A 20,856-nucleotide genomic window follows, 5' to 3' on the forward strand; every position below is an offset into this window, starting at 1 on the left:
GAGCTACAGCAGCATGCTACACTGCACCCATACTTTCGTAAAGCAGAGCAAAATGCAGAACGTAAAGCTTGTTTCAAATTCAAACTGCTCTTCTGCTATATAGACGAGGAGGAGGAAACTGTTTCTGTTTCAAGATTAAAAGACTCTGAAGAATTCCTAGATTGTTATGTCAGAAAAAGGGAATTCTAAATCAAATCCTAAATACAACACTTCTAGTAGCACTGAATTCAAACTAATAACAGTCTGAATTGAAGAGCCACTTATCTCCTGAAAATTCATGACTCCTTATTAAATGAACCACAGAGATAAGTCAGGGTATGAGACAAAAGATGCTACTGATGTGCATACAAAGTAGGAGTTAAGAACAGCGCAGGAGAAATTCAAAACACCGTTTTACTTTCTTATTTCCTGTCTTGCAGTGTAACAGATTCACTCAGGCACCCGACTGCCACCTCTGAAAGAGCAGATTTCCAGAGAAGCTTTACAGTTGAAGTACTTTCTCAATTCACAACACTGACAGTTCCGGTTTCTTCCAACTACATTGACTTGCAAGGCAGCTGTGAGGAATTTGTTCTTTTTGCAACTGTTTTAAAAATTGTGTGTATATCCTAAATATACATTAATGAGATATCAGTAGGAAAAAAACCAGTTTTCTTCTGAAAAAATGACCAAACTTTCCTATTGGTTTTCTTAAAGTTACTCAAGCAGAACAGACTTGAAAAAATAAAAAAAATCTGTGCTTCTCAAAGCCTGTAATTTTTTCCACCTGCTACCAATTGAGCTAAAAATATTACTTCTCTGTGAACCTAACCTCATTAACACTCTTGAGATAAAACTAAAAGTGCACACAGAACACGAGGCAGCCTAACCATCGCAATTTTTGAAGTGATTACTACTTCCAGTCTCAGGGATTGATAAATGACATGAAGAACAAAAACTATTACAAAGGCTGACTGTAAGCCATCAAGACTATAAACACATTAGTAGAGTAAATAAAAATCCCACTCAATAGCCCTTTGTCAGGTAAGCTCTCTAAATCATAGGATAAGACACGTGCTCTTGTCGAGACAATTTTTTGAAAGCACGAGTTCAAAGCCAACCGGGGCAGCTACCAAAAGATCCAGGACCCCATACACTCGAGTAAGTCAAAGGAAATGGATGTGTTTCATACAATTCACCTATAGCTACAACATATTTAGTAGTACGTGGTACTTCTAAGTTCCCTTTAAGACAAATCACAATCTTGAAAGGAGTTAAAAGTAGTATTAGCTACCCAACATGTCCAAAAAGCACCCAGCCTTACCTGACTGTGGTTAATTGCTGCATGGTTACCATGAAATGGAGACTGTCTTTCTTTATCGCGATGATGCCTACTACTGTGTTTGCTTCTCTGCAATTGTTGACGCAATTTCGCAATCTAATAAAGGAAAATTTCACATTAGATTTCACCGGATATATTCAGGTACACACACAGTTTCACCAATTTATTCCGCCACTTTGTTGAAATTCTTTACTACCACAACACTCATAATTATCGGCAGCACTGAATTAGACTCAAGCTCTTGTAAACCTAACGTGTCAGCTACCATTTCAGCTGAAGGCCAGAAGACACCTCGGGAGGTTTAATGAAAGAACTTAAAATCCATGAATTTTGAAAGCAATTTGCTCCCTGCTATATTTCCTCCTTTGATTAAGAACGTCACCTGCATTTGACGCTTTCTTTCCCACACATTCCGATTAAGAATTTTAATAGTCCTACATTTTTATATGAAAATCATACCAAATGAAGAGCTATTTTTTTTTTTTTTTTACCAAGTCCACAATCCATATAATAAAACAAAGCAGTACAACATTCACGTCTTCCTGAAAACTCCCGGTAGCGGTGCACACCAGCAAAAAGGTATCTCAAATAATAGTGTTTCTGACCTCCTTGAGTTGTTCATTGCTGCCCCATGAGGATGAACGTTTGTGTGAGCTTCTCTTCTTTTCTAAATACTCTTCAGCCCAGGCACTTTCTGTCTGCAGCAAGAAGATTAGAGGATTAATCTTTAAAAGGTAATTCCTACTTTCTGGCAGAATATTTTGAGACAAATTAGAAGAGAGAACAGTGTTACGATTCACCAGATTCTAAACTATGAGTAGTCACTGACTAAAAGACTTTCTGACAAGAAAAGTATGAAAAAGTGGACCTACCATAATATAGCAATGTGCTGGTTTCCATTCCAAATTATCGAGCATAAGGCAGTATTAACAGCCTGATGCGCCACAACCTGCTATAGAGCTCTGAACAATCAGTGTGACAGTGCTGAATTTGGGGGAGATGGTATCTCACCTTGTGATTTCTGACACAGCAGCAAGGGTAGCTTGGTGTAAAGATTGCAAAAGCCTCTACCAGTATAGCTTCAAAATCGTGTTCTTGCTCAGAAGAATAAGAAAAAAGAAGGCAAGGCATGTAAGCACCACTAAAGTTACTGCGCTCAAAGGCTTCAGGTTTATAGCTGTCTTAGGCTGAGCAGAAAGCAACAAAGATAATACTAAACCTGCAAACACACTGTGGTGAGAAAGTTCTGAGAAATTCCAAGTATCTCTATGACTGCATGTGTTACGGACAGTTTGTATTGCCATCTAACCTGGTCTAGAACGGCCTTCAAAAGCAGCGAACTGTAAAGGCTCTGAGAAGAGGGATAACAACATCTACCAGGGAGCTCCGCACAGTCACAACAAACACACCTAATGGAGCAAGGGGAGGCACTTCTAGGAGCAGCTCACACACTGAAAGAGGCAACAAACTCCGTTAAATTCACCGTTGCCACAGTGCAGTTCTTGGCACACAGCAGCTATCCAGCTAACTCACCCTTAGGAGTCACTGATATCTCACTTTCTCCTACATATAGGAACTTTTATTGCTTCAAAGACTTCACACCCACAGCGTGCAACAGTTGTTCTTACATTGGAGACTAGCGGCTTGCAAGCCACACCTGTACTCATTAGACAGAACCTCACAAGGCCTTCAATAACGTGGCATTAATCCCCATTTAGCAGGGAAAATGAAGGTGCAACTCTGAACTTCCAGGCTGCAACTCTCATTGACTTCAGTCACAGAACTAAGTTTGATATAAATGAAACCTCCACTATAAAAAACTAACCAGGAAAAAGTTGAATACAGTTAGCGAGGGTGCTTTGAATTTTCTGTTTCATAGCAAAATTAGAATCCAGTAGAATCTATTTTTTTTTTTCCAGAGATGTACTCACTCCATCATAAAATAGAATAGTTGATAACCCCCGTCCTCAAGCATTAATCCTTGTCTAGTCAAGGCCCAAATGTCAGTCTGGAGCTTCATCCTATCCCCTAGCTCCTGGAACAAGAAGTTTTGCCACTAATTCTTACTTCCCAACTCAGCATCATCATTACACTTGCCTATACGAATCTAATTAACACTCTAATCAGTCTTCACATTTAATTTATATTCAAGACTTATTCCATAAATTAACATCTGATTCATTTCAAAGGAATAATGGTTGCTTTGGTCACCCCCAAAACAAATAGTTAGAAGTCATTTTAGAGCAAGAGTAGGTGTATGACATTAAATTATAGGAAACCTTTACAAGACAGACATGTAACACTGTTTTCACAAGTCTCCTACTTATTCCCCTTATTTTGTTTATAATACCTATTTTCAGGAAACACAGATCCAATAACCAATTAAAAAAAGATGGATTTTTATTTCTCTAGGTTCTTAAAGCACTCCTATTTGCTTGTTGTTACTATTCGCAACATCCTTCTACCTGTTCTAGAATTACAAAGGGAAATGAGTTTAAGGCTAAATTTATCACAGAGAGTAGAACACTTCAGGAAAAAAAAAAAGAAGTCTTAGAGGCAAAGACTTTGCAGCTGAAATGAATTCTTTAAGAATTAAAACAATACAAAGTAATTGTCTCATTTTAACTCATATTTTGACATAGCTATACTTCAAACAGCCACAGGCAAAGCCAAACAGGTTTGATTCAAATGGAAAAAGACACAAGATCACAAACACCTGTTTTAGCAGCACTTAAAACAATATCTGCACCTATGAATTCTAGTCAGACCCTAGGACCTCCAACAATACACTTATTCATCATCTAAACATTCTGCATGTACATAACTCAGTCTGGTTTTATAGACAGGTTTCATCTAAACCATCAGCTGAAGCAGGACTCTGATGCCCAGAGAGCCTCTGTGACCCAGGATCTCCGGCAGCTCCCACCCGTGACCTGTGGGCATCTCTGGAACGGTGGGCGAGCCGCATGTGTCACCAATCACTGGCTCTTCCCAGGCTGTATCCTGAATGACTCAACTCTCTACGCCAGGGGGGTCAAACTCATTTTCATCAGCCTGACAGTTGCCTTCAAACAGTACATACAAGAGAACCATACGATCAGGCCCAATCAACGTGGTTTTTTGAAAGGCAGGTCCTGTTTGACCAACCTGGTCTCCTCCTAGGATAAGGTGACCCACCTAGCAGAGGAGGGAAAGGCTGTGGATGTTGCGTCCTTAGACTTCAGCAAAGCCTTTGACACCATATCCCACACATCTCCTGGAGAAGCTGCAGCTCATGGCCTTGGATGGTGTCCCTGCAATAAGAACTGGCTGAAGGACCGAGCCCAAAGAGTTGTGGTGAACAGAGCCAAATCCAGTTGGCTGGTCACAAGTGGTGTTCCCTGGGGCCAGTTGTGTTTAATCTCTCCATCAATGATCTGGATGAGGGGATAGAGTGCACCCTTAGTATGTTTGCAGATGACACCAAATCGGGTGTTAGTGTTGATCTGCTGGAGAGTGTGAAAGCCAGACAGAGGGATCTGGCCCGGCTGGATCCTTGAGCTGAGGCCAATTGTCTGAGGCTCAACAAGGCCAATTGCCAGGTCCTGCACTTGGGTCACAACAACCCCAGGCAGCACTACAGGCTTGGGGAAGAGCAGCTGGAAAAGGACCTGGGGGTGTTGGTGACAGTGGCTGAACGTGAGCCAGCATGTGCCCAGGTGGCCAAAAAGGCCACCAGCATCCTGGTTTGTATCAGAAATAGTGTGGCCAGCAGGACTAGAGAAGTGATCATGCCACTGTATGTGGCACTGGTGAGGCCCCACCTTGAATCCTGTGTTCAGCTTTGGGCCCCTCATCATAAGAAGGACATTGAGGTGCTGGAAAGAGTGTAGAGGAGGTGACGAAGCTGGTGGAGGTCCTGGAACACAAGTGTGATGAGGAGCGGTTGAGGGAACTGGTGCTGTTTAGCCTGGAGAACAGGAGGCTAAGGGGAGACTTTCTCACTCTCTACAAACACATGAAAGGGGGTTGGAACATGGAGGATGTTGATCTCTTCTCCCAAGCAGCAAGTGATAGGACAAGAGGGAACAGCCTCAAGTCGCACTAGGGGAGGTTTAGATTGGACATAAGGAAAAAAATTCTTCCTGGAAAAGGTTGTTGGGCAATGGAACAGGCTGCCCAGGGCAGTGGTGGAGTCACCATCCCTGGAGGGGTTCAAAAGGCATTTAGACAAGGTTCTTAGGACATGGGTTAGTGCTAGAGTTAGGTTAGGTTATGGGTGGACTCAATGATCCTGATGGTCTCTTGCACCTGAAATGATTCTATGCCATTCTGTGCCATTTAACATGACATTCGGTCCTTTGAACGCAATCGCAAGGCTGGTGGCCCCCAGTGAAAATGAGTTTGACACCCCTGCTCTACACCATAAACCAACAGAATCAAAATACCCCACTTATTCAACTTGAAAATCTTTTTATCTTAATAGATTCAATTCCTGTTCCCCAAACTCTTGAAATCTGAACGTATCCATGTCAGACTTTGTGAAACCTGAAAATACAAACTGGAGCCAGAATATGTTGTAAGTGAAACTTCATCCAAACACCACTTGGGACGCTAAACAATACAAACGAAGAGCCTACACTATCTTGGGAAGCTGACTGTTGTAAATCAAATTTTTAACTTGTCCCTAGCTCAAACGGTTGCTCTTGAGCACACCAGAAAGAGTAAAAGCAACAACACCTCATCAGTGTCACATCAACACAAGCTTTGAAGGTACAGATGTATGTCTGTACCACAAAATTTCCTACTGGTTTGATAAATTTTAAATCAGGAAGTTCAAACAGATCATTCTGTTTCCCTCAGCAGTATACTAACATCAATCACCACTAAATATACTCATTCTGCAGAAATATCTAATGCCCTTTACAGTCTTCCCATTCATCTTTGCAAATATATTTCTCATGTATGAAAGCCCCACTACCATAGCAGCCAGATGTGTCAGACTCAGAAGAAAGAGACAAATGAAAAACGTAAGCCAAAAAGGGTAATATCTAATCTAGCTGGAAAATAAATGACTTGGATTAAAGTGAAACGTAGCTGAAAGAGATCAAGTGAGTATAGCAAACGGTGTGGCAATAGTACAGCAACAGAATTGGTTTTTTAAAAGTAGTACCCTAGGAAATCAAATATGAAAATAAATAGCTAAGGCCCCCACAATTATTTAGTTCTGCCCTTGTTTGATGCTTTTTAACAGCAAAGCACAAGCAGCAATTCCTTGTGTATCATACACGTTCCGTCACCCTCCTCCTCTTACTATGATTTGCTTTCCTTTTTCACAACCTCTTCTAACCATTTTTTCTACTCGTTTTCCTGCACAGAAAACTTGTTCTTCAGTTCATTCCACAGGGGTGTGGAAAACACATTATTTTTTGACTTATCTGCTCTTTGAATTGCTATCCTTTCTGCAAAATGTTGTTGATCTCGAGAAGGTCGTACAGTAACGACCAATGCTGCAGCCATCATCTGCTCAATGTCCCACACATGTGAGTAGACAGCACACTGAAACCTACAGGGCCACATTGTTGTTATTGTTACCAAATCTAAGGAAGGCTCAAGCCCAAGTTTAACTTCCAGCTGCATTTTGCGTATGTTCTTTGGAACTGGCGGAGACTTGTTGTCAAAACTGTGCTCTTTGAACAGGGATTTAAAATCTGATATGTTTGGCTCTTTCTTTTACTCTACAAGTCAGAGAAATCCACTGCCAGGCTGCATCCACAGAAGGAGAAATGGAACACTGGGATATTTGATGAAAAAATCCATCTTGAATCACCTCCCCATACAGTAGGATACCATGTAACAACAGCTCCCTTTCAGGAGAATGATAAAACAACTGTCATGATAACAGTCAAACTTGTAACACCAGCTTCAAATGGCTGGTCATTCTGTCTTCACAGGTGGCACAGGACTGAACCGCTAAAAGCTTGTGAAATTTTGTCAAGTTGTTGAAGTTTATTGGCAAATCGTGTACTTTTTTAATACTTTCCAGTTGAGCTAAATTGGAGCGTCATTCACAGTTCAACAAGGCAGCTCCTCAATGTAGATAATTCTACACTCGGTGCATACACCCCAGGTGAACATTGAAGGCCTTTTAAAATCAGAGGATGAACAGTATCATAGAAAAGGCTACAATAACTTTTACACAGGCACTACAGCAGCTTTTTTATTTAGTTTTAGGATAGCCAGACATATAAGCAGTCACTAAGTTATCCCGTACATGTTTAAACTAAACAGGATTTAACACCAGTGCAATCTAGGGTACTGCGCACTAAGAACAATGGGAAAACAGATGTGCAACACATCAGTGTTTTTCTGGGGCAAGAAGAACGTGAAACTCTTGACATTATAGTTTACAGCCACCTCTTAGAGAAGAACGCAAATATTTCACATATGCAATAGCAAAGGTAGGATTCCCGCAATTTGAAAATGAACAGGAATGTGCAAGCAACAAAGCTAAAGTGGATGTTTTCAAGTGAAAAGCTTCTTACATTTAAATCTCATCTTCACACTTAAGTATTGCAGGGTCAAAAATGTGTCCTACCTGCGTGGCTTTGTCTCTCATACATGGAGCAGCTTGTCCGTGACTATCACGAGGCCACTGTCCGGCAAGGTACGGAGCGGCAAGCGTATCCAAGGAGGACGTCCGGCGAATAACACTGGAAGGGCTTGATGAAGGTGGTCTTGATTTGTCAGCTACAACAAGAACACTTGATTAGAAAGAAAGCAAGACAGCAAGCTTCATTATTTGCATTGCCTACAAGAAATCATATCAAATTTAAACTACTTTTAGCATAGGAATTAAGCTTGCTTTCCAGGTTCTATTCAGTTCCAATATGTAATGAAATGTGGTTTTATGGTTTCCTTAAAAACATCCTTATGTTACAAACATTGCATTGGTACTCACACAACATTATTTGTTCCCTCAAAGGTGCAACAGTTATTGGATTCCTAAATGACAAAGGCTTGGAAGAAATTAAAATAGCTAAGTTCACCCCACTAGCCCTTTACCCTTCACCTACTTTAATTCAAGGGACACTGTAAACTGACATGGTTTATAAAAGCAGCCAGTACACAATATATGGCAGAATCATAAAGAGTTACACCTAACCATTAGACCAGAAGTCAACTTTGATAAGGTAATGATGTACATTTTACAAGATAATCAAGACATCTCCTCCCTTTACATGCTGTTTGGTAACTACATTCATTTGCCTGACACTACACCTTCTGCAACACCTCATTTTTAGTGTTTACATTGGTATCACTTTTCAGAATAATTTAGATACTAACAGGAACCCTTATGGAAAAAGGTTAATTCTAACAATCACAGGAAGTAACAAGAGAAGGAAAAATACGGTTAGAAACAAAAATTTGCATCTGTCAATGATATCTTAAAGTGGTGGTAAAAGATTGCGTTGCGAGCTAATAAGTGTAAACACTGCAAAGAAAGGCTTCTCAAAATAGTAAATGAGGTTTGTTAAAACAACGAGACTGACAGGCAGGAAAGACCCAGGGTTAAGATACACATTCACATTCACGCATTATTTGTTACTAGCTATTCTAAATGTAAAACGCAAATCCAGAGATCACAACAACCTAAGCTTACTATCAATTCATCTGCTCCCCACAGAATTCTATCTGAAAGAATCGTGTAATAATCTTACATATAAAGGCCTACGACAAATGGTGAGAACACAGTAAAAAAGATATAGACATCAGATGGAAACTTTACAAGGGCACAGGAAAAACTCAGTCATCTGTCCTGACTGTGCCTTAGGATGACTTCTGCACTAGAAGTATAAATAACATAGCGACTCGTGTTCTATATAAAATCATTTATGGGCAAAAGAAGTTGTGTCTGATTAGTGTTTGTCTGCTAGTCAATAAGTTAAAACACCGCCATCAGAAGTCCAGAATTCAATCTCTAAGCCTTTGCAATCTACTAAAGATACATAAATATTAATAAAACCTATTAGGTATAGATTTCAGTGGTGTAGACAACATTTTAGTCTTGTAGAACATAAGTCTTATTATATTCTATACTAAATATCTTCATGCAGATTTTGCACTAGAAATGTACACATTAGTGTATGGATAATATTTCAATTCAACTATAAGGAAGCAATTAGTAGCACTATAATGAGCCACATTCACATAAAGCAGATGAGATCTCTGGGCTGGTTTACGATTTCTGCTAGTACCAACAAGGACAACAATCTTCCTCCTGAGCTCACAGCAACCTGCTGGCAGGGAGCAGCAGCAGAGCTCCATTTTTGAGTTACCGTGCACTTAAGATCCCAGTATCAAATAAATTCTCCGACTACTACTACCACCACCCTGGAGCACACTGAAGGGTCTGCTTTCGTTACAAGAATTCAAGACTATTCATTTCATCTGTATCACAGGAAAATGCAGCACGCTAATGTAACGCGCCATTCCTTAAAATTTACACTTGCTTCCAAAGTTATATCAAACACGTTACTTGTCTCAGAAATAGTTGCCATACTCTCCCTCTTTATTTTTCTTCTGAATTATTCTTCTTCCTCTTCAAGAAGCTTCTCTCTTTTTACTAAGTGGAAACAGAAAGGATGGGGGGAAAAATAAAACAACAAACCTGAAGCAGCAGAAACTGTTACCCTCTCCCCTCCCCCACGAAAATAATTTTAAAAAAGTGGAAAGAATACTTTCCTGGCCAAACAGATGGAATGAAAACTGAAGAGCCTGGTTAAGTTCAAGGGAAGCTGCACATTTCAAGGTACAAAGCCTGTAAGTGCTCTCTTCTCCTCTGATTTAAAAATTCCTTCAAGGAGTTATATTTTCAAACTACTCCTATTTAGATGGGGCAAGGACATTCGGATATGTTTTTACTTACTTTTCCATCTTCACAACACGTCTTAATACAAATTGCCAGAGTCTGCTATGCAACTCCTCTGTGCTGTTCCAAAACATTTCAGTGGAAGCGTATGCAATGTTTTCATTGCACTTTCCTCTACTATACTTGAAAGCAAGTGTTCAGCTGCTATTTTTCCTTGGTGTGACCTACATAAGAGATCTGCCTCCATAGAGATAATAGTTACAACAGCTGCGGCTGATGAAAAACAATGGAGCTGTTTCATCAAATGGACCCTTCTTAAACATTAGATCTGTTCTAATTGGCCTGATTATCTCTTTAAACCAATATCTGCGATAAATATCAACCCTCCAGTCCATCCGCCACAACTCTTAACTCTATTTAGAAACACAGCCTTTCTACAATCTGGCTTCAAACAAAGCAAAATAATAGAACAAAAAACATAAACAGAGCACACACAATACGAATCAAATTTCCCATAATGTGGGAAAACGACAAGCAAGTCCCCACGCCTTCACAAGGCATTGCAGCAAAGCCGATGGGCTGAAGCTGCTACAGGTAAACTGGGAGCACACACCTCTATTGCACATATAAAGGGAAGCAAAAAACAAAGAAGGTCTTACACATTAGAAGGTACTAAGAGACAAAACACTCTCAGTTTTTTAGGAAAAGCTCAGGACTGTTATTTGAACTGCAAAATATGGATTACGGCTGAAGTGCAACTTGAAGGTTGATCTGACAGTCCCACCCATATCTTTCTACATCTTTGAAATTACAGTTTTGAGAAAGGAAAATAAAAAGTCCAAATAAACATCTTCCAACAGACACCACAAGAAAACAAAACAAATCCAGCTGGCAAGCGGCACAAAGAAAAACTGGAAAAGCATAGGACACAATTAACCTCACAAAATTCCCTGACACAGTTCTAATTGAAGCTTTTTATACAGGTGGGATATCCAAAAAAATGAGACCCAACTAGCTTCTCTTGTACCTAGGCATACAGCTAACCTTTTTGTTCTGGTTTGGTCAGCCTTTTCCTCAGAGAGGACATTCCTGGGATCTCCTCCATGTCTTTTCCCAAAATCTCATGCAAAACTCTGGGGTTTCACCTATTTTTTATGCTTCATTGAAAGTAATCAACAGGCTCAGACAGTACTAAGAACAGACACACAGAACAACTGTGTATATTCCCTTTGGAAGACAATCTTGGCTACTCTCCTCACATAAATGTAAAAGAGCTACTCGCACTTTTGCTTCAAGTAATTCAAAATCATCCCTCAGTAGGAGAGAATGACTGAACTAATGTTATTTTATAAAACCAAACCTCAGGAAGCCCAAGAGGCTCAAGTTACTTAATTCTAGTGAACAAAAACATTTTTAATTCAAATAAACTCCCCTGAAGTGTTGGCCACAAGAAAACTGAGGTATGATGCTGTGAAAACAAAAACACTTTCTTTACACCGACCATTTGTTAAACTGCTTAGGTAAGCAAAGCAGGCATGTAATGGTACACAGAGCCTTCTGTACTCTCTTACCCTACCGTAAGATCTTTTATAACTACTACAAAACCTTGGTAATTGTGGACAGGTCTGCAGCTATTATTGTGTCACTCACCAAATCCTTTAAATTAATACATTCTACAGTAAAATTTAAAGCGCAGTGGAGTTCCATTCCTTCTCCCCACCCCAGGGAAGGGTTCACATCTGAACCCTTTAAGACTTCCCAATATATTGTTATAACAATTTTCAGCATTTCACACAAGCAGGCTTTAATATTATGCTTCCATGTATATTTTTAAAAATCAAAAGCCAACACAGTTCCAGATAAAACTAACAAATTTTTCTCCTTAATTTTTAGACTGAGTTTAAATGTCCAATACGATCAACCGGAATATACCAAGAAGTTCAGCATCCATTAGAGAAATCTCTCACAACTTCAAGGCACCTGAAAGGGTCAGTAAAAACTGCTATAGATCTGGTCTTCAACTTCTTGTTTACACAGCCTGGTGCTTCATAACATTTTTGGCATTGAACAGTTGAATTCTTCTGACAAGAAGTGTTTTATGTAAGATCACATTTGATCTTCACTCAGTAGACAAACCCAGATTAGGAAAGCATACACAGTTCTCCATCTCATTTTGCAACAGTTTACTAGTAGGTCAAAACAATTTCCTCTACAAGGGCTGGCTTGCAGACACATGTGAAAACTGAAGTAAAACTGGAGATTGCAAGGCAGACCTCACAGTGTAGAGATGAGGCCTCAACTGTGATGGAAAGGACAGAACACATTAACATGCAAGTAGGAGCTAAGCCAGTGAAGTACGCGCTGGACACTGCAGGGAGGGAAAGTAGTAGATGAAAACTGAGCAGCAGGAAGATCCAGGCTCTGGGTCATATTCAGGAGGCAAAGGGCAAGAAAAGCACAGCAATTTAGAAACTGTGCCATGGAATCTCCAGTTTGTAACTATCCCATCATCAACAGGCAATTCAGTTAAGTATTTCCAACATTCAGTTGCAATGCAGTTCAGAAAACACGAAAGGGAAAAAAAATATCACACAAAATAAGCTACTAAACCACATTAGTAAATTCACAAGTTGGTGTTTTCAAGTGTTAAGCAGGTTGGTGAAAAAACTATGCTCAAGACTACTCAAGAGCTTTCCAGAAAAGAAAATCCAAAAAAACATGAAGTTGACTCTAAAGCACACAACTTAGAGAAGCAAAGTTCAGAAGAAGCTATCATCTGTCTAACCTCAAGGTCCATTTTAATCTAAAATAACACAGCTGAAACAATGAACAAAAGCCATCATCAACTGAAAACAAGAAACAGCGAAACCAAAGTTATTCTGCAGTAGATTCTGACTGATACCCTGAAATGGCCCGCGTGGCTTCACAACCGTAGTCTCATTATCAAAAACTAAGTCCTGCTTCAACGTTCTCAGCTACCACTACGTTTTCTCATCTAGATGAAGAAAAAATGGAAGTTAACTCAGTCTCTACCAAGCACTGGACTAGACAACGAAAGTGTTAAGCCATATTTAACAGGTTTAATTTGCCTTTGGGGCCAATACAAGCACCATTCAGAAATTTAAGTACAAGCAGCAATTAAATGGACACTACTCTTCTGTTTTCACACATCTTCTAAAAAGCTAGTGGATTTATCTTTAACACAGTGGAGCGGTCAAATGACTTGTTTCTTTATATATGCTAATTATTAGATCCAGTAAAGAAGTTAGCACGGTTTCAACAGGCTTCTAAAGAAGTGGTCTGACGCATGCCTTTACAAACAGCTTTTGAACCTGGATCTCAAGGCCAGCCATCCTGTTCCTCATTCTCCAGGCCAGGAGACTGCACCTTAGGCAAGAGCTTCTATAAAGCTCACAGGAAGACGACAGGATTTTGTCATGTGTATAAACTCAGATTACTGATTAACAAGAATCTCGGCTGAATAACGACTGTCTCATTTGGCAGCACCATTCCTTAAGAGCCAGAATAGGAAAAAAGCACAAGTCTGATGAGGAGCGGCTGAGGGACCTGGGGGGTTCAGCTGGAGAACAGGAGCTGAGGGGAGACCTTCTGATCTCTCAACTGCCTGAAAGGAGCTTGGAGCATGGAGGGGGGTTGGTCTCTTCTCCCAAGTAGCAAGTGATAGGACAAGAAGGAACGGCCTCAAGTTGCACCAGGGGAGGTTTAGATTGGATATTAGGAAAAAATTCTTCATGGAACGGGTTGTCAGGCATTCGAACAGGCTGCCCAGGGCAGTGCTGGAGTCACCATCCCTGGAAGGGTTTAAAAGGTGTTTAAACACGGTTCTTAGGGACATGGGTTAGTGCTGGAGTTAGGTAATAGTTGGACTCGATGATCCCAAGGCTTTCTTTCAACTGAAATTATTCTATGATTCTAAACCAACCCAACATGGTAGTCTGATTATAATCATTATTTTAGAAAGGGGGAGCAACATTAAGAGAAGCATTAAAGAGAATAGCGTTAGTCCTAGATTTCTGCATATACACTTCTGTATATTAGTCAACTTCACTGTGCAGATTATCACATGCAATTTCACGAAAAAGCTGTAAGCTTTAGTTAGCTCAAAAGTCACTGATTTTTCCAGATTTGAGGACATTAACACAAAGCCTCACTCACCTATTTTTGAGTAAACTTCTATCCCAAGAAAAAAAGGACCTACATACATAAGCCTCCATTATCCTCAACCAGGTGCTGCATATCACTTAAATTTCAGCATTCCCACTATGTTTTCACTATTCAAAGACATTAAGAAGCAGTTTGCTACAAAATGTATGCCATTCCCATGCTATTTTCTGTCTTTGCTGTAGCGTGTGCCATCACTCTCAAGTTCAAACATCCTTCTGCAGGATTTATGTTGAAAGTAACTACTAAGAGAGACACTGTATGCTTCTTTCCTACATCTACGTGCAATGCCTGCAGTGCTAGCTGGTTTTCTAATCACAACCTTGTCGATACTGCTCGGATCAAAAATACACACCATCTGTCAAGAGATGCACGGAAACGGCAGGGGATGGGAAGGGTGAATTTAGTGTTGTGAAGCCTGAGTTTGTATCGAAGTATCTCCAGTGTATGTGCTCCAAGCACGTGGAAACCTTTGGCGGTACTCGCAGCAGCGCTACAGGAGCGCTTACAATTGCCCACATGGCAAGTTTGCCTGCCCTGTCTCTCAAAGCCACGGCAGCAACAAAAGCAACAAGCCCTTCACCGCGTACACGCTCCGCGAGCGCTGCCACCGGGCAGAGAAGGGGCAGAACGGCGAGGCAAGCCTGGGCACAGCCCGGGAGCACGGCGGGGGAGCGAGCACACCGCCGACCCCGGGCCTCCCTCCCCAAAAAGCGCTGCCTGCAACTCGGAAGTGATCTTGGCCCCGGGCCCGGCGACCGCCACCCCCCCGGACCGGCCTGGCCACGCACCCCCCGTCAGCCCCTCAGCCGGCGGGAGCGCTCACCTCTGCAGCCCGGGGAGCCGGGGCTCTTCCTCTCCGGGGAGCTCCTGCCTTGCTCCGGCGAGCGCCGCCGCTGTCGGACCCTGCCCGCCGCTGTAGCGCTGCCCTCTGGCAGCGGAGAGGAGCAAGGTGAGGGCCCGCTGGCCGGTGGCGGCGGGGGAGGAGGCGGCGGTAGGTGGTGAGGCCGCGGAGGGCTCCCCCGCGCCCCGCCAGCACGCGTGGGGCTGCCCCGCGAGGCGGCGGCGGCGGGGGCCGCTGAGGCGGCGGCGCCGCTTCCCCCTCCCCCCGGCGTCTGCGTGGCCATGGCGGGGCCGCCGCGCCCGCTGCCGGCGGGCGCCGCGCGCGTGGGGCTGATGCTGCGCGAGGCGGGCACCGCGCGTGGGAGACCCGCGCCCGGGGCGCCCCCGCCGCCGCCGCTCCTCGTGGGGCTGCCATGTTGCTGCTGCTGCTGCTGCTGCTGCTTGAGCTGGAAGGGCACCGTGGCCCGCATGGGCTGGAGGCGGCTGCCCGCTCCCGCTCCGCCGCCCGCCGCCGCCGCGCCGCCGACCCCCAGGGAGGTGGCCGGGATCGGGGAGCCGTTGCGCCTCACGCGCTGGTGGGACATTGTCCGCTGGGAGCCGGGGCTCGCGGAAAACCGTCGGTGGCGAGGAAGGAAGAGCAGCGCGCCAGGCGCGGACAGGTCCCGGCGGGGTCCGACGCCTCAGGCAGCGGCAGCAACCGCTGTACCGCGCCCTCCACGCCGCCGTTCGCCGCGCGCCTCATCAACAATAGTGCCCCAGCCGCCCTGCCCGCCCCCCGCGCCCTCCCATTGGCCGCGCCGCCGCTCGGCTCGCGCAGCTACGGCGCGCCCATTGGCTGCGCAGCGCGCTCCTGAGTGGCCGAGCCTGCGCGAGGAGGGGGGCGGGGCCAGCGCTTAAAGGAACACGCGCCCTCGGGCGGGGGTCAGCGGGGCCGTGACACCGGGGAGCGATCGCGGCCCGGGCTGCAGCTCCAGCCCCGGGAGCCCCTGGCCGGGCAGCACCAACAGGCCCGCGGTCCCGCCCCCGAGCAGCGCAGAGCGGGCGCGGGGCCGGCGGGACCGCTCCGCTCCGCGCCAGGTGTGTGTCACCTGGCAGCCGGGGGGGATGGCGGTGTCGCTCACCCTTGTCTGGGCGCTTGTCCCGGGGAGACCGGGCTGTGCTAGAAATAGGGTTGCTCCATGGGTTTTAGCCCTAAATGCTCCGTTGGAGAGGACGAGGGCTCAGCAGCGGTTTATCCCCTCGCCTTGCCACCAGCTTAGCATTCCCTGTGATGGCACCAGATAGGTGGGTAATATCCAGGCAGACTTGACCCCCTTCCCCCTAAACTGCTGTGTTTACTGAGCTCCGTTGGATTAGTTACATCTTCACTGCAATCTTTTAAAAACACTTGTTAACTGCCAGCATCCTCTTAACCTGATTTTTGCGTTGGAGAAGTGAATACATGCATGAAATGGGCCTTTGTTCACGTGTTTGGATCATTTAGGTGCAAAGTAAACACACGTTAGCACCTTCAGGACATGAAGGAATCAATAAATCCTCAATACCGCTGTACAAGCTGCACGTCGCAACTGAATACTATTGCTGCAATACAAATGGTGTGGCGACAAATTGCATCCCGTTCTCTCTTCAGCTTGGCTGCGCTTGGGTTTGCATTCTTCTGTCTCCTTTGCTGTTTCTTATTGAAGCCTACTTTGCCTAAAAAGTACCTTTGAAGGGCCCCATCCTTGTGGCTGACGGGCTGACAGGTACTGTGGTTGCTTGTAATACAGCCTGCAGGATACCTGGATGGGTCAACCAGAATTGGCTACAAGAACCTGTACCCAGTTTGGGGGTTGTCCTGGGCTGCTCCTGCAAGCAGCTGTGTCAAGGGGCAGCACCAGAAGCCTCACAGATCACCATCGGTCCCGCCGCCTCTCTTCCCTAAAGTGTCCAATTCACTCCAGTCAGCTTGGAAATTATACACGTAGGGCCACTTGCCAGCCCTTCTCTTGTAGCCATCACAAGCGCTTCTGGAGCAACGTGGCAAAGCATCAAAATCCCAGACAATGAGTGAAATGTTGGGGAGACAGCGCTCTCCTCAGCAGGAGAGGCTGAGAGTCAGAGAGCAGTGTGGGCTGAGCACCATCAGCATCAGCGGCGAAGGGATCTCATCTCTCTTGCCTGCGAGGCAGAAAACCAGCACCCCGGCACATCTGGAGGAATAAATGGAAGCCGTCCGCTGCTTGGCGGGTAGCCCAGGACAGCGCACGGTTCTCCTAAAGCAGGTTAACCTGTGCAGGATGTTTTTCAGTTCTCAGCTGCAATTTTGATCAAGCTGAGAAGATGCAATCTGTGCAGTCCTTCCTGCGGCGACAGCACCACTGCCACTGCAGCTGCTCAGCAGGCTTTCATCCCTTGGACAGTTTATGCTCTCCAGAAATACTGGGGTTGTTTGGAAGCGTTGCGCCATAAAGATATTTTTAAGGCATAAAATATTCTGAACAAATCCTAATTCCTGTTACTGTTTTGAAGAGGCCGAAAGTGAAAGGTATTGATTCATATTTATTTGCATGGCGCGTGTTACGGAGCCAAGTCACGACTTCGAATGCGGAAGATAACTGTGACAATTATAGTACTTCCCACGTTGTTGTCACACTGCAAAAACGTGCTCCGCACAGTTGTTATGAGAATATAAAGCAAAGCATTTAGGTGCACTGCTCATCAGCAGTGGTTTTGCTTTACGTGCGTTAGACATGAAAGTTGAACGTGTAAAGTCACGTACTCAGACCTAACCTGGCATCTCGTACTTCATGCATTCATTTGTTTAAACTGTAACAAATGTGTTAGAACAAGATCTTACTCCTACGCGTTATGGAAATAATGGAAGCAACTACATTGTCAGGAAATCAAATCTAGGTATTGCAGACATCCCCTTACATGCAAGGTGCTAGCTCGCTCTTAAAATACGGTGCTGCAGGAACAAACGAATCAATGCAAACCTCGGAAGCATATCAAGAGTGTCCTCAAGCACACAGAGCTGCGTGAGCAAATCTGCAACCTGCTGGAAACAGGGATGTTAGCAAGCCAGCGAAGCAGCCAGAATTGGAACCCCGAATGAAAAGCAGAGAAATAAGGGTCAAAGAGGTTTAACTAAGTTCATAGGCCCAAATCCCACTGGGTGGCTATCAAAACAACTAATGCTTAGGGAGTTTTGTTGTACTGAGCACCGAATGGTCAGGAGTAGAACCACTCACTGCTCATAGCAATGCGTATTAAAAATGCACTGTTAAAAATAATAGTAATAACAGCAAACCTTCTAGAAAATAACTGTCCTCCAAGTAGCTTCAAATATGTTTTTGTCTTACTCCAAAATTAAACTAATGCAAAGCAGCACACCTAGAGGAGCAATCGATAGCCTGAAATTGGGTTTTTACTTACAGTTGTTGCAAGCGATATTGAAGGTTGAAAGACTAAAGATTCTGGGAGTCTAATCTAAACATTACGCTCCAGGATGTTTCACCGCATTTCTTATCTCTCCCCTGCAGAGTGAGTTTGTTTTGCTTGTTTATGTGGGCGTTCAACATCAACGGGAGAAAAAAGACATTTAAAAAAAAATAGGATGAATATAATAGAATCTGCTTCACACAAAACCTGTAAGATACTAGTTAATATCACAGAGTATCTGGGGGGATTTGAGGAGGCAAGCAGATTGAAATAAGGTATTAAGATTAAAACAATAAAAAACAACAGATGGGACCTTGGGCATAAATCAAAGTGCATATGATGAGCAAAAGACAACTTAAAGCAAAACGCGCTCCCGCCACATGTTATGAGGTACAGCCTTTAAGAAAAGTTGTCATATAAATAACATCCCGAGGCTCCAGCGCCTCGCTGGCATGAAGATAACACAGTCTGGACAAGCAAACCCTGCTCACTGCAGGCCGGAGAGATGTTCCACCATGCGCTCATGGCCCGCGTGATTGCCTGGGAAAGTATGAGGGTGGTTACTGTAGTGCTAAGTTCACCTGCATGCAACGTGTTGTTCCTGGCATACAGAATGATTTTCTCAGCTCGTGTCGAGCGGCAGCAGCAACACCAAGCAATAACGCCATGGTGGGCGCTCAGGAGAGGGACAACTGGAGCCCAGCTGGTCACCAACACCTCGGGTTGTGTTGAGGGAAGAGAGGGAGCAGCAGACAAGGCGCGTTGCCCCTATTGGGTTTCAGTAACAGCGAGAGAAGAGCGGCCCAGTTCATTTGAACAACACGCAGTTTAATCTCCTGCGGGCATCCTGCATGAAAGATGCCGAATGATAACTTGCAGATAACTCCTCCCCTCCAACAATAAAACTTTTCTTCCTTTTAGGAAACAGGTCATTCTTCTTTAAAATTATCTTCCAAAAACTCGGTATCTTTAGCACAGGTTTACAAAGCTTGCAAATGTAACACAGAGATTTGTCTGTACTTGTGCGCAGAGATGTAACACGTCTCTGTATTTAGGGCAGAAGGAAGTACAAACCGTAGAAGGAAACTCTTGATTTGAAAATGTTAAACATGGATTGCTCCTCCATGCCACCAGCACAATTTCTGTACTTGCGAGTACAACGGAACTGAACACTGTAAAACATTTATTTCAGTTGTTGACATTACGAGTTAATTCGATAAATGACAATATTTCAAGAACTTAGGTTTTTATGGCCATACTGTAGGATGATAAACGTCTCGTCTATGTGATGAATAGGCATAGGACTATAAATGCTCTTTGCTTAAGAGAACAGAGATGAGTGTTCGCTCCTGATTCAGGTCTACAATCTGGTTTTGCTTCTCTTTGGTTTTGTAACATTTAGAAAAACTAACGAGATGGTGCAAAGCACGTTGGCAGGGCTCGTTCACACACTGACAAGTGGCGACCAAATCATCTTCTCTCTCCATATACTAGCCCTGTAGTTAAACTGTGCCTTAAAAGCACATTTCTATCCCTCGTGGTCACAGGGCAAAGCTCACACACACAATTTACTTGCATTCTGGCTTCCCAGAAGCAAACAATACATAAAATTAGCCTGCTTAAGAGTGATTTTAAGCCAGCTGTTTCTGAGGCCTGCTTCACCATTTTTAATGGGCCTGCAAGAAAATCCTTGGCATAGCAACAGAAATGCAGGCTCCCAATAAATTCTTTGCGGATTCTCTGGCCACTTGTATGTGTCTTGGCCAGAGCAGTAAAACTGAGGTGTGTGCCCTCATGGGCTAGATCTGACCTACAGCTTCCGACAGTGGCTTGGGTCAGGTCTGATTTGTAACTCATCCAGAGACCTGGAGGTGCAACAAGTTACTCATTACAACATCTCTGCAGGGCTCAATTATTGCTTTTCCAGTGAGAGGAAAGGCGGAGGGAGAGAAAGAGGTTGAGAAAATAGGTCTAATTTCAATATTATTGCCAATGACTGCAAAAGGTTCGGACCAGCCGTCAGTAGCAAAGCCAGGAGCAGAGCACAAGCTTAGCTTGCTCATTGCGCACACCGTTCCACGCACATAAAGGTACCTTATGAAAACCATGTTTCTGGTCATTCTGCTCAGGAAATCTGATAGCCCATGGCATGAACTTCTCGCAAACAAAGGCTGCGTTAAGGGAGAGGGGAGAGCAAAAAAGCTGTTCCAAGGGGCTGTTTGCAGGCCCATTGCAC

General features: G+C 43.9%; 1 protein-coding gene across 1 annotated transcript in view; it reads right to left on the reverse strand.

Annotated features, from left to right (window-relative positions):
- The window catches only part of FAM117B (family with sequence similarity 117 member B), a 28,750-nt gene extending 12,787 nt beyond the window's left edge, over positions 1–15,963 (reverse strand). The window contains exons 1-4 of the mRNA XM_065841110.2: positions 15,181–15,963; positions 7,899–8,050; positions 1,927–2,019; positions 1,304–1,417 (exon numbers count right to left, since the gene is read on the reverse strand). Of these exons, the coding sequence (XP_065697182.1) occupies positions 1,304–1,417; positions 1,927–2,019; positions 7,899–8,050; positions 15,181–15,781 (960 nt within the window). The 5' untranslated portion in view covers positions 15,782–15,963. The remainder of the gene's footprint in view (positions 1–1,303; positions 1,418–1,926; positions 2,020–7,898; positions 8,051–15,180) is intronic.
- Positions 15,964–20,856: the final 4,893 nt, after the last annotated feature.

Source organism: Patagioenas fasciata, chromosome 7 (genome assembly GCF_037038585.1).
Source record: "Patagioenas fasciata isolate bPatFas1 chromosome 7, bPatFas1.hap1, whole genome shotgun sequence".
NCBI lineage: Eukaryota > Metazoa > Chordata > Aves > Columbiformes > Columbidae > Patagioenas > Patagioenas fasciata.